This window comes from Magallana gigas, chromosome 5 (assembly GCF_963853765.1).
Source record: "Magallana gigas chromosome 5, xbMagGiga1.1, whole genome shotgun sequence".
Lineage (NCBI taxonomy): Eukaryota > Metazoa > Mollusca > Bivalvia > Ostreida > Ostreidae > Magallana > Magallana gigas.
Genome location: NC_088857.1, coordinates 48,996,396 through 49,014,212, shown reverse-complemented (window position 1 = coordinate 49,014,212; position 17,817 = coordinate 48,996,396). Strand labels below are relative to the sequence as shown.

Below are 17,817 nucleotides of genomic sequence, written 5' to 3'. Positions count from 1 at the left end.
TTTCTAGGCCATATCTTGTAATGGAAAATGATTAGAAGCTAAAAGACACATAGATTGTCTGTGATCTGAAAATATGTCCTGACCTTGAGCTTTGGTCATTTGTGCAAGTTCAAAATGGTGCATCCATTACTTTCCATCAGAGAAATACTAGAGTTAGTATATTTTCTAAGCGAGGGTAGCATTTGTGAACTTGCAAACAGTACTTTAAAAAAAAATCATTAGATTTTACACAAAAGAATAAAGTCTAATCTGAGTGTGCATGTATAGGAAGTTTTTATCTACCAGTAATCCTTGCAGTTATCAATTGGACCAAATCATGATGCAGTTATTTACTTGTGCAACATTTTGGGAGTATTTCAAACAATGGTGCAATATAAATATAAATTGACTACAATTTACAAAGGCCAACAAGCACTGAATAATAATTTCCCTCCCTGCCACAATCAAGCCCAATTATTGGTCCAGGGGATCACAGTTTGAACAAACAATTCTACACTACATGTATAACACAATGCTTGCATTCTGGAATTATATTTCATAGCCTTGTTGTTGAGAAGTTTTGTTTGCACAACTTCTGGTGCCATTTATCAGTCCAGAGTAACACTCTAATATACCATTGCTCAACATATTAAACTTCTTTCAATTTTACAAAATCCAAATAAAAAACTGCACATAAATATACATGTATTTTTATTTCTTACATCATTCACTAAATGAAAAATACTTGCATTAAATCAAGGCACAAAGTGAAATAAATTTGAAGTAAACAAAAAAATAAATACAAGGTATTCAATAAATTACCTGCAGTAATAGCGCCATAAAGTTGAAAGTATTGAACTTAAAGAAGAAAGTCTAACATTTAATTATTCTTGGAAACTTACTCATCCACATGCACTGCCAATATTCAGGACAACACAGCATGATCTGTTATTAATCTCTAACTGTAAATTCAGCCCTTCTATCATTGTTCAATAATAAAATTAAGGTTTCGTGATTTTGGAAGATCAAGATTTACTTAAAAAGCTTTAAAATGCCTTGATTCGATTTGTAAACATTGGCAATAACAAATTTTCTTATTAAATAAATTCCATAACAATTACCATGAAAATTAACCTCCAAACATATGCCTTATATATACATATTTTGAGTTTCAATTCTTTATCTAAAGGCTAGAAAATTAAATATTAGAATTTTAACATGATACATGTACTTTATAAATTGTCAAAGTGCTTTATGATGTTTTTCCTGAAGTTGTCTACTTTTCAGAGGTGTACATGAATCTAAATCTATAAAACTTAATCTATATTTAATAAAACATTGACTATCTGGTGCAAATCTATAGAAACCAACAATATTTTCCAGTAGGATCAATAGCTACTTTATATGTATGTCTAAAAAAAAAAAAGGGTGCTTCATCACATTTAGCATTAAGGTGGGTTTTACATTATAGGCAAACACTGCATTTACAATGTACAATAGTGGAAATCTTTATATCAATTTTATAGTGTCAAATAAAACTGAAAGTCTGCTTTGAAAAAAAAAAGATATATTGCTACAAGTAATTTTTTACAGGATAAACAGAAATATAAATGGTTCGTAATTTATATATATATTGTGCAATAAAACAAGGATATACTGACCATTTGTGCTATGATTCATTAACAATAAAACTCTACCATGTACAAATAGAACTATCTAATACTACATGTATGAATAGAAAATCTATAAACTCAGGACATACAACATATGTCTCATATGAAACAAACATCTAACAACTTAGGCACACAATGGTCTCCCTTTACTTCTCTTGTACACAAAATATACATAATTGACTGGTTTGGTTTTTCTGTACTTAGATGCACAAACATTGGAAAGCATGCATTTAAGTACCGGTAACAAGGAACAGTAAACCACGTTATTGTAAAATACTTAGCTATATCTGAACTTGTACATGTTGCTAATGAAAGTGGTTCAAAAAATGAAACAAGCTCCAAACTGCAGAACAATGTGCATTACAGAAACACTTAAATCAAATGTGCGGCTATAGTTTTTCCATATGGAAGTCAACACACAGTGAAACATCAGATACATTTAAAACACTGTAACATTGTTACTTCAGCAACCCTTTCTGTTATAAAATAATTTCCAATTAAAATGAAAATAGGTACAATTTTTTCCCTACATAGAAATGTGCCTGCAAGATGGATGGAAAATTCTGAGATCAATAACAATGTGGATGCAATCATGAAAACATGAGAGAAATCCTTAAAATAACACATAGGATTTTCTTGATTATACATGTATTCTTTTTCTGTTCGTACCCTTTTCTCTTTAAACAAAAATTTCTTCTAATAAAAACTTGCCTCCACAAAATCTGTATGCTTCCCGCAAACCAAACATAATAAGTATCAATAAATGGATTCCATAAATAAATCAAGATTACAATAAACTTAACATTTGAAACAAAGCACTTTCAACAACTGAACAACCATACACTATTTTCCAGTGAAAAAAAAATCTGCTATAACAACACAACTTATTCTCTGTCACAAGAAAACTTAAAGAGACAGTACAGCTGAAAAATGTGTGTTTAAGTTCAGGTTTACCCATTGTATTGTTAGAAAATAAGAAATAATGTTGATTGTGACAGTTGAAGTACATAAAAATCCCTTTCAAAACTTAATTAATGTTATGAGCTTCAGGAAATTGAGGGGTTGTACAATTAACCGGATTATTTGTACCACATGGATTTTGATTGACAGTAATTGACAAGTGCTGAAAATTAAAGATCTTCGCCAGACTACAGTCATCATGGAATACGAGGTAAAGGGACTCTACAGAACACATCATCACTTTCTCAATAAATTATAAATGGTTTACCAATTTCAGTTCGTTTTATTTTTAACATAAACAGACATAAATATGCCAAAAACATGTACTAACCCCTCATGGGGCCTCACTTACGAAATGAATTTAATACATTATGTAGTTCTAGTTCTTTTTAAACTTTTAACAATAATTACCAGGGAGTAGAATAGACATATCTCCATCAACAAACCTGTCTAAGAGAATCTTGGTGAGCCCTGCAAGTGTTTTGTTTATTATGTTTATAGTAAATACGCATGCGTAATAGTTTAGAAGGCAAACCCCGTAACATGTTGAAATGTGTATATCTATGGACCATAAATAATTTTGAATTTTAATGGAATCATTATTTTAATGAAATGATGACATTAAATGGAGAAATTTGTAATTTTCTGAAAGTATATAGATTTATAAGTAGTACAAAAATACCGAACGAGATCAGAATTTTTTTCGGTTTTTCAATAAGATGTGCCGTACTGTCTCTTTAAAAGTCTCTTTTCAAAACACCATGCATATGTCTAGGTAACAAAGGCTAAGGAACACAGGTAAATTGACCTGAATGACCAGAAAATAACAAAATAACAGGAATTTGACACAAACTATTGCACTTAAAGAAATTCTATATTTCTTCACGCAAGGTTTGTTTTTTACCCCCACATGCATGTACATATAAAAAAAAAAATTTCAAATACTTAAGGAAATATCAATTATTGCTGCAGTACAGCTAGCCTTTAAAACTTCAAGGAAATGCTACATAGATGGTTCATGTCTAGTCTGTCAATGAATTACACATTCCATAAAAACTACTGTAACAATATGCCTGACCAATTTTAAGAGTGCATGTATGGGGTTTTTTTTTATTTCAAGGAGGGAGATGGACCTAAAGCACTTAAAAGCCCTGAATATATATTTCAACCTTTAAAAGACCTTCCACAAACCTATACTAAATTGCAGATTGATGGAACTCGGTTGTAGTTGAGACTTCAACTATACTTTATCATGCATGTTTATCACAACGTTAATCATACAGCACAGTTAATGCCCTTGTAAAGAGCAATGGTTGAGCAATTAGGCATCGATTAATACACATTTCCTATTTAACAAGATGAATAAATAAATACCATTTATTATAAGTAAAAATGACAATATTTTGAGGATCAGTCCAATTTTTTAAAACAATTCTCGACATCATGTGCATCATAATAAGTGAATCTTTTCGCATAACTTGGGTCAAATACCACTCCGTTCTGACTAATTGACAACATTAATCCCTTATTGCAAGACCCCTCACTGTAATCTGATGCAATTCAAGAAGAATTAAAAAAAAAAAGGGTTTTATGTCACCTTTAAACTAGACTAGCCTTAAATGTTATGAGACTTTTTCTTCCTACTTTGGATTTCAAAAAAAAACTTTTCTAATAAATTAAAACACATAGTATTTCAACTAAAAAAAAAAAGACTACAAAAAGCCATAAACAAGCATAACAGAAATCACACAATGTTCCAGGGTGATTTAAGGTACTTACGTCAAAATAGAACAAGCTTGATTTAAATCTAGTATTTCTTAATTTCTTTCAACCATTGCAATTTTTATTTACTGTTAACATATATACTACAACTAAATATGATCTTTCAAAATACAACCCACTTTAATAAATAATTGGATTTCAACGTTTTGAATAAATACCGGTACATGTAACTACAATTGCATTGTTTGAGTGTTTAAAAATTTTCAGGTGTTTTGACACATGCTGAAATGAAGGTACATGTAGGTACATATTCCACTTTTACATATTATGTCTCTCATAAAGATACAAAACTTTTTCTTAACTTAAATATAGGAAACCCTTAACTGGATGATAGATACTTGTTGGGTTTTTTTTATCTCACTTTTGTTAAAAAATATTCTATTCATTGATGTTCATTTCAATTTGACCTTGGAAGGGGGGGGGGGGGGGGGGATATTGAGTTAAAGTTGCATATCTATTGACACATTTACAAGACTATTACCTCTTATAAGTGCAAGTAATTATAATGTATACAGATAACCGTATCTTATAAAGAAAAAAAAAAGTAGACGTGAAAACCAAATAAACAGATTAGCTACATGTAATTGGAATTGTTGAATACATTTAAATATAAAATAGCATTTATGGGCAGGACTCGTAAAAATCATATCACAATGCATACAATATGGCTTCTCTGTCTTAGAAGAGAGTTATTCTAAAAAATATAATATATATCTTGACTTTAATAAACATAAACTATAATTGAATTATTTTTCTTTCCGTAACCTCGCTCTAGACGCAGCACCATTACCATTGACATATGTGGCTTTGTATTTTCCGTTCCCGTTTTTAACTCCGTTGGTTTCTTTCTTTTCTTCTACTAACACATCATTTTTGACATCTCTGTATATGAAGAATTTCCAGAATGTGAAGAACACTAATCCTAAAGCTCCTACTATCCAGAACAAGGCAATGTGCTGAGGCAATGGCTTACTGATAGTTTCCCAGTCAAACTTGACCACAATCAGGAATTCTGTGATGATTATCATGGCAATCAACCAAGACTGGCGCCCAAACTTTTTGCAGGATCTGTAATAATGTAAAGGAAAAAATTAAGGCCCAAACACACCACTTTTTGCAGGATCTATAAATATAATGAAAACAGAAAATGTTTGGGTCCAAACACACAATTTTTTTTCAAACACACGATTAAATTTCCTAAAACCCATCACTATAACATTGTGTATGCTTAACTTAAAATTCAACCTAAATCATAATTTATACAGTTGTAAATCATAAACAATCGACTAGCTCTAGTTAAATTTTTCACAAAATTGAAAGAAGTTAAGTTTTATTTCAGTGAAGTATATTAATAGCTACAAAATTTTGTTACTGCTTTTTACCCAATTAACAACTTACGGATCATCTAGGTATTGGAATGTTTCTCTCATGGCCGCAGCCCCCATAAAAAGGAAGAATGCAAGTCGAGTCAAATTGAGGTAGTGCTCAGGGGGAAGCCACAAAACAAATTTTAAATAGAATGTGTTCAACTCTGCAACTAGAAACTGAAATGAAAAAAAAATAGGTTGATTAATGCTTTAGTTTCACAAGTGTCAATGAGAAACACATAGAAATACACATTTTTAATACATAAAACACACTTTCTCTCAATTATGATTTTATCATTTTTTTTCCATTTCATCAGACAACTGTAGGCAAAAGGTGGTTTTTTCTCAGCTAGATCTCACTTTTCATCACTACATTTTATTATTCTATTAATACAGTGACTGGGTACTTATCATTGCTTAGACACCCAACATTTTTTATCTTTACGAATTCAATGCTACGTTTTATGTATATATTATGTATATAATGATTGTTAACTTACAATAGCTATGACACCCAACATACAAAGCCATCGCCTTAGACTTGTTAATGGTCGCCAGTCAAAGTCCGTCCAGCTGTACGGTGTGAACTGAAGGGCGATTCTCTTCATCTTCCCTCTGTTATACAAGAAACATAGATCTAGCTTCAACAGGAGGCAGCATTTATGACGTACATGTATATACTCCCAATATATGCTTTTTATTGTTGACAATTTCACTTTATCATTGATAAGATCAGGAAAATCTACACCCTAACTCAGAAAATGTAAAAGTATATTACCGGTACATATAAAGATGCAATAGAAAACTGAGAGGCATGTCTTGCCAAAACTTAAAAAAAAAAAAAAGAAACTTACAGAACATATATTTTTCAAAATTATTGTCATAATCTTCAATTTTGATGCCTTAAAGCAAGAATTTATATTGAATGCATTTCAGAAGCCTCCTGGACACTAAAAAAGGATAAGCAAAGAATAGTTCTTCAAAATACTGCTGTTTAGAACTGTTAACATGGATATTTCTGCATATTTTTCATTACACAAGCTCAGTGTGAAAACAATGTATTTGGTTATCTAATTCACTCCACAATATTAATTCATTACTCTAAGATCATGTATTTAATAGCTAGTTCATGGGTGCTGTGTGTTTTTCAGTCTTGTATTTCATGAAAAATACACTCGTAGTTAAATACATTGTACAATGAAAGAAAAATGGTTGACAGCAGAGAGATGGCCAGAACTGTAAGATTGTCTAAGTTTTCCTACCTATATGAAGGGATGTTCCACATGCCTCTCCAGTGGTATGGTTTCATGGATAAATAATTCAGTGTTTTCATTCCAAGGTAAATTCCTAAGCCATTACAAACGACAGCATCCATAATCCACTGAAATACATAAGTCAGAATGCAGAAACTTCATCAGACACTTTTCCATACTTTCTGTTTCATTATATGGAAATCAAGATGTTTAATGCAATAAGCAACTGAGATGAGAAAGTCTGAATTATCATTTTTTTAAGTTAAATGCTAGACATTTAATGGAAACATTGTTATTTTGCATTTGTACACATTTGCTGCCTCTGTGATGTGTATCTATTCAGATAAGTCAGAATTCTCCACTTCATTTTAGTGCTGCACTTTGTCTAAGTGACAAGAAACATGGGGAATATGACTTAATTTGGAGAAATGTATACTTTTTCATCATTTAAAATTAGCATAAACATTTATACAAAAATGACAGATATACATATTATAAGACAGAAATTCTATAACATATAAAAATATTACTTACATGATCCCACCAGCACTCGCTGAAGTTTGGGAGCTGGTGCTCTAAAGTGTACTCAAGGATCTCGAACATGATGCTGAGCACTGTGCACAGCCACCAGTCCCTCAGGATCAGAGTCTGTAAAGAAAGACACAGCCTATATAAAGCATACAGGATCAAAGTCTGTTAAGAAGGACACAGCCTATATAAAACCTACAAGATCAAAGTCTGTAAAGAAAGACACAGCCTATATAAAGCCTAGAGGATCAGAGTCTGTATAAACTAGAGGTACTGTGAGCAAGCTCACAATTGATATCCCCGCTAAGATAAAAATCATAATGCATGTATTTTTCCAATTATAGAAAATATTGGATGAATCTATTTCACCATCCATTTTCTATAAATAACAACTGCTCTATTTATTTAAAACTGTTGGTCAAAAGCAATATTTGTGTGAAGTTAGAACATTCAATGCTTCTCCATAAGAAAGATTATGACCGGACACAAATTTTGCACTTTTTCTGCCAGTAACCTTGACCTTGCCCAAATGACCTTGGGTCAAGGTTATGAAACACTCTTTGGTCATAAGCAATATTTGTGTGAAGTTAGAACATTCAATGCTTCTCCATAAGAAAGATAATGACCGGACACGAATTTTGCACTATTTTCCCCAACGACCTTGATCTTGCCCAAATGACCTTGGATCAAAGTCATGACACTCCCTTAGGTCATAAGCAATCTTCGTGTGAATTAAGAACTTCCAATGTTTCTCCATAAGAAAGATAATGACCGGACACATATTTTGCACTTTTTCTGCCAGAGACCTTGACCTTGCCCAAATGACTTTAAGTCAAGGTCATGACACACTCTTAGGTCATAAGCAATCTTTGTGTGAAGTATGAACTTCCAATAATTCTCCATAAGAAAGATATGGACCGGACACAAATTTTTGTATTTTTTCTGCCAGTGACCTTGACCAAATGACCTTGGGTCAAGGTCAAGACACACCCTTAGGTCATAAGCAATCTTTGAGTGAAGTTAAAACTTGCAATAATTCTCCATAAGAAAGATATGGACCGGACACGAATTTTGTATTTTTTCTGCCAGTGACCTTGACCTTGCCTGAATGACCTTGGGTCAAGGTCATGACACACCCTTAGGTCATAAGCAATCTTTGTGTGAAGTAAGAACTTCCAATGTTTCTCCATAAGAAAGATATGGACCGGACACGGTTGCACAGACAGACGGACAGACGGACAGGCAGATGGACAAGGTGATTCCTATATACCCCCCCAAACTTCGTTTGCGGGGGGTATAAAAATACACAACCATTATAAGCCTACAAAATCAGATTCTGTATGAAAGGTACATAGAGCCTATAAAGCCTTAAGGATCAGTTTGTGTATAAGGGGAACAGAGACTTTAAAGCCTACAGGATCAGTCTGTAAAAGAGATACAGAAACTATAAAGCCTATAAAAAGCCTACAAAATTAGACTCTTTATAAAATAAACAGAGCCTATAAAACCTACTGAGTTAGAGTCTGTTAGGAAACACACAGACTATATAAAGATCTCTAAAGACACCATGTATTTTCAATCTAAATACTGAAAAAAAATCTGATTCAATTACCGACCAGACGTTTCATCTTCATCAGTGAAGTCTGATCAAAAGTATATAAGTATATGTTTGCTCTATCTTCTAAAATCTTTACTTCAATGCAAAAACAGTGAATATGGAATATAAAACGTACCTTAAACCACCATCCAAAGAAGTGAGTAGGAACAAATCCATCCAGTTTATCCTGTAATGTACGGAATAAAGGAGTATGAGTACCCAATGATCTATATAGAATTGCTCCACATATTATAACAATTGTCCTTCTTAGACTACCATTATAGCAACATACATCACAGCTCAGCAGTACTTGTGACATTACAGAGCCAGCATGTGACAAAATTCTCACAGGATCACACAGCAACTAGTTACGTCATATAATTGTTCATCTCATTTGATATTAAAACATTAAGAAATCTGTATTGGCAAAAGTACCACAGCAGTTTTGTATTTGTATACAGACTACTACAGGTAGAAAGAATGAGGATTATGGGAAAATTACGTAACTAAAATTTCCTTATTACTAAGTTCCTTATTACTGAGTTCTTACTGTACAAGCAAAATGGATATTTCTTCTAAACTTGATATGAACGTGTTGTTATATCTACCCAGAGATTGTGCCATGGATCGGTTGCATTGGGGTCAAACAGCAGACAACTTCCACCGTACGCCTTCTCTGGCAGCCTTACCCCCAGGCTTCCATCAAAATGTTTCATCACTGCCCTGGCATCCGAAACATTCTACACTCCCATTAAAAGAAAAGAAAATTTAGTGGAATTGACAATACACCTACTGTATATAGACTCTAGGGGACTCAACAAAAGACCTGTGTATAGTAGGAATTCTGCTCCTTATTAAAGATGGTTTTGAGAGGCAATTTATCATTACATTTTACTATTGTGATAGTTCCATTCAACAAGTGTGTGTGTGTGTGCATGTACATGTATGTTGGCTCAAAATTTTCTAGATTTAAATGAAACGTAGGTGGTGTTGGGTTGATTGATGAGCGATGGAAAATAGATTTTTTTTAAAGATTCAGAGAGAGAGAGGAGGTGTATTGTCTGGTTTCTAAGATAAATTTGGTTTCAGTTAAAACTAACAGTTACTTCAACTATAGTACAATTAATTAGTAATAGCCAAATTTTTATTCTTAAACCTGCAAGAGGAGATAAGGCTATTATTATATTATCATATTATTATAATTTGGCAAAAATATTGATAATTTGATTAAGTGTTAGAGTAGTAAAATGAAATGTAATACCACATATTCAGTCAAAGAAAATTGCATTTAAGAGAGCTGAATCGGTATGGCTATTTTTAGGGTATATTAATCTACCTAAGAAGAAGACCCCTGTATGAAGATAAAGGAAAATGTTCAGATTTTAAAGCTACAAAAAAATAGTTTTCTTTACTAAAAAAAGTTTAAAGTTTTATAAAAAAATAAATAAAATAAAATTAGGTAGGTCTGGTAGTTAATTTGTTGACAATCCAGCCTCTTTATAATGGTATTAACTATTTTAAGATGGTATTACATGTTTGACAATTCAGAAAGCTTTGAATTTTAGTTTTTATCACAGGGAAAACCTAAGATCACATAAGGTTATAGTATTACATATTTAGCTATGTTTAATTTATTAAGTTTAGCTTTTTGATAATTAGGATTAGACCTAAGCCATGCTTAAGTTATGTTTGCTATTTTCCCTTCAACAACCCCTGTACATGTATTACCGTTATTGTAAGTCATAGAAACTTGTTATCAGAGGCTCAGACACTTCATGATTGTCATTGAGTGACCTGGGAATCAACTCTGTCCAGATTCCAGGAGCCAAACTGAGTACATGTATGTATGGACTTTTCTCTTCCTGTTACAGCGGCAGTTGCTATTTGATTGTGCATTTACTGTTAATATGATGGCCCCAGACAATGAAAAGGAATGGGATATTGTCATATTTGTATGAACCAATTTGATATTTTGCCGATGCTAATGATTCTAGCTGTTTGTATATTGGTACATGACTATTCACTATTTTTTCTACATTAGCAACAGAGTTTGCCTTTTTGAGTCAACAATGGCAATGACAAAATAGTCAGAATATTATGAACTGCTGAAACTGCATAACTTCAAATATATAATCATTATACAAAAAAGTACTGTATGTGGGGAAAAAAAGAAAGAAATCGATTGATATGTTTTATGAAACAAAGAATAACTTTTTAAATTATAAACCAAATGATGAATTTAATATTTTATTGCAGTAAATTTTCTAGAGAAATAAACTTATGAGAAACAAAGTTGTAAAAGTGATTTACCTGGAATAAAAGCCAAACCAGCCCCAGCTCATAAACTATACTCATGCACATTATGAGTCTCCAAAAGGCTGTAAACCAGGAAAAAATAATCTAAAGTGATACTGTGACTTGAAGAAGGTTCAAATTTCAAATAAATAGTAAAACACTACAAAAACAACATCATGCTTAATACTAGTGAAGTTCTGTATCCATTGGGGTTTTCTACCATTTGGCCCATACCCAGACTTGAAATATTGAAAAAAGAGCTTTTATTTTTTGTTCTACAACTGAAATAAATCAACTAGTTACTACTGATACATTTAAAAACAGCAGTAAACCATACAGCAATACCTTTTTATATCCCTAAGGCACAAATATTCCCTATCAAGGACCTGGCCATGGGGCCATAAAACTTGGTGAGCTCAATTTTTATCTAAATCTTGCTTTTTAAAACAAATACAATATAGTCACCGTGTATTCAGGTTTATTTTACCCGATTTTTTTTGGCCCATCTACACTTGCAAATGGTTTCGCCCCGTCTAGAATTTGCATGCCCACAAAAAGTTGTGCTAAAAAAGATAGGACTTGAGACAGACGAGTTTGCCCTGTCTTAAATTCGCCCACTGACATTGAGGGCAAAAGGGGCAAAAATAAAATGAGTGCTAATATTTTTCTGTAAACCGCTGAAAGGTGAGCCTAAGCTCCAAAGTGAGCTGGCTGAGTTTTATGGCCCAGGGACTTGGTCCTCTCCCATTCTTAATGATTCTAAAATGTCTTTATCTAAACTACAATTGCCATGTTCAAATAGTACATTCAAATCTTGGGTATGGGCTTGTGTTGGATTGAAATGTAGCAAAATAAATTTCAAGGTTCTACCCATTTTTTTTTAATTGATTGATTACAATACAGAAACCAATAAACATCTTTGACCTTAATTTTTCAAATACTAAAACAAGTAAATCCAATTAATATCTTTCATCTGTGCATTACTATGACTGTAAAAAATCACTGTAAATTAAACAATACATCGATCTCATACAAGTAATCTACAAAACTCTTTATACATAAGGACACAACAAGATCATGCAAACACGAACAGCACAAGTTCTTCCTCAGACTTCTCAATGGCTGACGTACAGTTTTCATTTGTAGAATCGTCAATTATGACATGACAAGGCAATATAAACTGATTTCCCAAGAGAGCTACTGCCTCACTGTTGGATTGTACAGCACAGATAGAATGTCTAGACCCAATCCAACTAACTTAATTACATATACAAATACTCCTGTACCTAGTGAGATATCATATTTCCAAAGATTCTATAATATCTTACCAATAACAAGTTCTAACATATCAAAGTCTGTGTCTTAAGAGACAAGACTGGTAGGGATGAAGAGCACGGGTGTTGTTAACAGGGTTAATAATGTTTCAGATCTATACTCAATGTTAAGTTTTTGTTAAAATGACCCACCTAATTGCACATTTTACAATACGATATTACTCCTAATCAAGATATATTTTAGGATACTGTATACTTACGCAGTCACCCATTTTGGATGACAAACTTTTAAGGCCCTTAACCCCCCCCCCCCCCCCCACCTTCCCTATCCCCCATTTAATTGCTGTATATGAATATAAATTTTCATTTGACATTGATCCACTGATCCCTTCCCAGCTGATAATACATGTTGGATCTAATCAGCTGTCATTCTAATCATTCATTTATATCAAATTGATAATTTTTCCTCTCAAGATGGACACACTGATATACATCAGAACATGTACTGTAATCTCATTCTAGGCATCTCAAATTATTCTTACAGCAATCTTTCTGTCGTTTCCTTCCCACTTCCTCTCTGAAGTGATAACAACATGTTGTGTTACTTCTGACATTTATTTAAGTGTTTTGCATTAAGTAGGAGCCATGCAGAAGCAATGTAAATAATAACTTCAAAATAAACACAGTTATATAAGATAGCATCCTAGTATATAGAAGAGCACCTGTGCTTCTCACTGCTTACCTGGGTGGGGTCTACGGAACACACCATCCGGGGTCTGTGTCACTCCAAACAGTAAAAACGTCAACACCATTGCAACAATGCCCCTGAAACACATGCATCAAAATATTCTCAGCTGGTACTTTGAGTTTTACTCTCTTTAACAAGTTTTCTTTTCAATAATAAAAATAAGGATATCCATTCCTTTAGATATTAATATCACATAAAAAAAGACCCTTATTCCCGGTAGTTTTTATAAAGTGTTTGACTGATTTCTACATTTATGTTTATGTTCTGGAGAGAACTACATGTACTTGATTTTTGTATTCCTGCATTTCAGATAGAAGGATGTAAATAATGTATCAGGCAATCATTACTAAAGTTCTCCAAGTATGAGCCAATAGGTTCAAGAAGAGAACAATAATGCACTGAACAAGATTCCCTGTGACCTTGAGCTTGGAGTCAGAAATTCATTCAAGGTCACTGCACATTGTATACCCATTTATACAGATCCATATGACCTTGGACCATAGATATTTTGTTCTTGATTTCTTATGACCATGACCTTGGATCTGGAATCTTGGTTCTAGGTCAGTGCAAACCAGGAACCAGATTTTGTACTCCACTTGGAATTCTCCTAAATTTTCCGCGTAAGCCACAAAGAATCAAAGAATATACCTTTTGTTGTTGTAATCTGCACCATAGGTTTCCTCTTCAAACAGCGTAACATACACCAGGATACAGCTAAACATCACCAGCACTGTGATTGTGTGTGCCTGCCTGGAAATCACAGATCTGACATCTTTACAGAGCTAAATCAATTCTATAATTATATATTGGTGCTTCTTCCAATACCGTATATCTGGTTTTTATCGTGTGTCACAAAATTTGCGAAAACGGGAAAATCATAAAATGTGAAGCATTTTTAATTTGCATCAGTCATTTTTTGCGATTTAAACAGTTTCTTATTGAAAATAATATAGAATATGATTTCTGCATACTCAATAATTTGCAATTTAACAGAGATCATGAAAAAAGCAAAATTAGATCATTGCCAAAATTACTGGATATATGGTATACTGGTACTGACATGTACATGTAGCTCTATTGTATGTAGTTAGAAAAACAATACTTTCACATTTTTGAGAACTTCTGGGAGCTGTTTTATTTCATTGCTGTCTTTAATACAAGTATACTGAGCAATATTACCTATAACTTGATTATTGTGATAGACATGTTCTCTGTGTGAATATAAACATGATCCTCAAACATTTTGTTGAAATGGTGGCTTATATTAAACCATATAAAACTTAGTTCTTTAGTAAAGAAAGAAATTACATATATATATTTGTGTATCGGTCATAAATATAAACAATAACATTTATATACATAATATTAGATCAACAGTCAACTCTGCAGTGGTCACTTGATGCTGAGTGTTATGTCCTCAGACAAGGCTCTTTATCTACATATCTCAGTCCACCAAGCTGAAACTGAGTACCAGCTAACGCTGGGAGTTAACCTGCAATGAACTGGTGTCCCTCCCATCCAGGGGGAGTCAATGACCCTCATCTGCTTTGCACCACGGAAACCAGGGATAAGCACTGGCCTGGTGCATTTCATGGCTCAGAGAAGGATTCATCCTTTAAGTTACCCCATCATAAACTTCAATTATACACTACTCATTACTCTACCATGAATTTTTAACGGTAAAAAAATGTGTGCTCAACTGAATTCTCCTTGGAGCAAGTGAACACTTGACAGTGTATGTCTAATGGAGACAATTTATCTGCATCAATCTAACAGTGTAACCTATGAAGACTGATACATTCAACTGTTAGAGCATCCATGCTGAATTATACATGAGCATCATACTATTTATCATAACAAAAAGTTTTATCAGAAATTTTTTTCCAATAAAAGCTCTACAGTCAGTGTTACATTTCCTGAGAACACTGTTACATTTCCTAGGTACATATGCCGGTACATTTTAACTACCCTATTGATGCTTTCATGTATTTTTTATTTCATTTTTTAATAACTTGTATGACAGAAAAAATTGTAATACATAAGAACAGGTTTTTTGCATTTTTGAAAAGATTTTTCATCCTATTTTGGGGATGTGTATTATAAAGGGTGGATATTTACAAGACTTTAGTAACCTATCGTTACATTGGGGTTCTTCATATGCCTTTTTCATGTTTTTTGTTTACTTTGTATGAACACCACTTAATTTTTAACATGTCATAATAAAATCTCATTTTCTCACTACTATTACTGATTCTATAAGGAGAACAGGGACTAATACTTAAAATATTATGAGAAGTAATACACCAGTAAGTTAAAACTTTGCACAAAATATTAATTTTATTTAGATCTGTGCATCATAATGACAAAATGTCATTGATTTCTGAAATCTCTGTTAATGCATTTTGCACCATGGTAAAACACTAAATAACTGAGAACCCTGCGCTAAATGATAAACACATTTCAAATTTAATCCCCCCCCCCCTAAAGTTTATTGATAATAATTTCGGAAATTCAAAAGTTTCTTTCCCCACAATCTATCCAATTATAAAATACACCCTAATTTCTTTAACAGTAACTCAGCATTATATGATAATCAAAGGTTTGCTCTTTGGTCAGAACAGCCCACAACAAATGCTGTTTATCTTACATCCATACAAAAGTTTAACTTTAATGCTGACAAAAATAACCTATGTTACAAAATAGCCCTATGTTTGCAGAGAACAATCATGAGAATGAACTGTGGTTTTGTGACATGGAAAAACTGGTAGGACACAGTTATTTTCCATACACATGCGGGAACACACTCTTAGGTAAGCACAGATACAGAGTCCATCCTAGGTAAATTGGGCTACCCTGATAGGTACTTCCTGCCAGTGGCCATGACTGGTCCAGTTTATCTTGAACAGGTCCCTGTGACCTTGTTTGCTCTGTATTATTCCATCAGTCATGTACCTTACAATGTAATGCAATGTATCTACAAACAATGCATCTCAATCTCCTTTTTGGGATTGCCAATACAATGTTTTCATTATACTTTTTGCCAACTGGTAATAAGAGATCTTGACAGTCACACTAAAAATAAATATTGATTAAATCATAAATGACTGTCTCTATTCATCCCTCTGTCTATTGCATAGCTTAGTCTCTCTCTTGCTTATATGTAGATCATATATATCTGGTTTATCTTAATTTTAAGACTTCATCTATCATTGCTATGGTCTCATATCAGAACTAAGCAATTTAAACAACAGAGAACACAGCAGTTTCACCCATTTCAGATCTCGAAATAAAACTGATAGAGAGAGAGGTGCATTACCAGAAGAATGTCATGGTTCCATCATCCTGAATGTCTTTGTTTTTATTCTTCTCCTCCTCCCAATTGTGGGCGGTGGTACTGTGCAACTTTAGGATGTGGTCTGGGGTATTCCTCACCGCTGCCATTATGACTGTCTAGTCCTCTCCTAGGGCTCTACACTAGATGAACTAGCCTCTCCCAACACACCTTCTCACCCTTCCATTAAAAATTGAAATTAAACCATTAAAGCAAACTTTTTAAATTTCTTTTGTCTCATTTTCTAACAAACAAAAAGTACTGCATCAAACAAAGAAATGGTTAAATATATTTTCTATAAAATATAGTGTGAGTATTACCAATTATAAGGATCATTTTTTGTCAAGACTTCAAAAATCACGGGATGTGACTTCTTTAAAATTGTATGGCAAAATCTGATACTACATGTGTATTAAACAGTTAAATAGGCTACACGTAATAATTGTTTGAGAGCATTCTAAACAATCACATAAGAATAGAGTTTTCGTTGAATTTTGTGGAGTTCAAATCAAAATTTTCAAATCTTCTGAAAGAAATGCGTCCGAACTTTAACAGATTACGTGAAAGTTACAGAGCCCTTAATATGCTGAATTTATTTGACAAATCACATGCTCGTGAAATTGTCATATAGTTAAAAATATTCCGTAGACTTAATCTACAATTCATATTAACTACGTTTAAATATTTATCTTTACCTACAACAAGAATTCCAGATGTCGTAATACTTTCAAAAGACGTTACCAACATGCAACATCATCAACATGTCAGTAAACAATTGTAAACAAAATAGGAGAAATCATTATTCCTTCCATATGCCAAAATTCCTCAAATAAAAAATTACCTGTCTGTTATTTTTGTAAATTAGTCATTCATATCCTTGAATAAAAAGTATTGTATTGCGTCGAACATTCACATGGAGAACTGACGAAAACAAACTCACGCGATAATCCAAACCGGAAGTAATAGGTTTTTTCATTAAAAAGATAACTTGTTCTGGAAATAAGTCGGTTTTTCGAGGGGGGGGGGGTGG

General features: G+C 33.0%; 1 protein-coding gene across 2 annotated transcripts; it reads right to left on the bottom strand.

The window, feature by feature from the left end:
• Positions 1-673: 673 nt before the first annotated feature.
• On the bottom strand, positions 674-17,772 carry LOC105343224 (phosphatidylserine synthase 2). 2 transcript variants are annotated; one of them, XM_034461362.2, is made up of 12 exons: positions 17,629-17,772; positions 16,773-16,967; positions 14,105-14,206; positions 13,451-13,533; positions 11,450-11,517; positions 9,748-9,879; positions 9,276-9,326; positions 7,549-7,662; positions 7,024-7,142; positions 6,262-6,376; positions 5,793-5,938; positions 674-5,462 (listed from the first exon to the last, which is right to left on the bottom strand). In XM_034461362.2, exons 2-12 carry the CDS (start codon positions 16,895-16,897, stop codon positions 5,141-5,143), a joined length of 1,377 nt encoding a protein of 458 aa, XP_034317253.1. In that variant the 5' UTR covers positions 16,898-16,967; positions 17,629-17,772; the 3' UTR covers positions 674-5,140. The 2 variants fall into 2 exon arrangements, with proteins under 2 accessions (XP_034317253.1, XP_034317254.1); XM_034461363.2 differs by lacking the exon at positions 17,629-17,772 and adding an exon at positions 17,483-17,622.
• Positions 17,773-17,817: the final 45 nt, after the last annotated feature.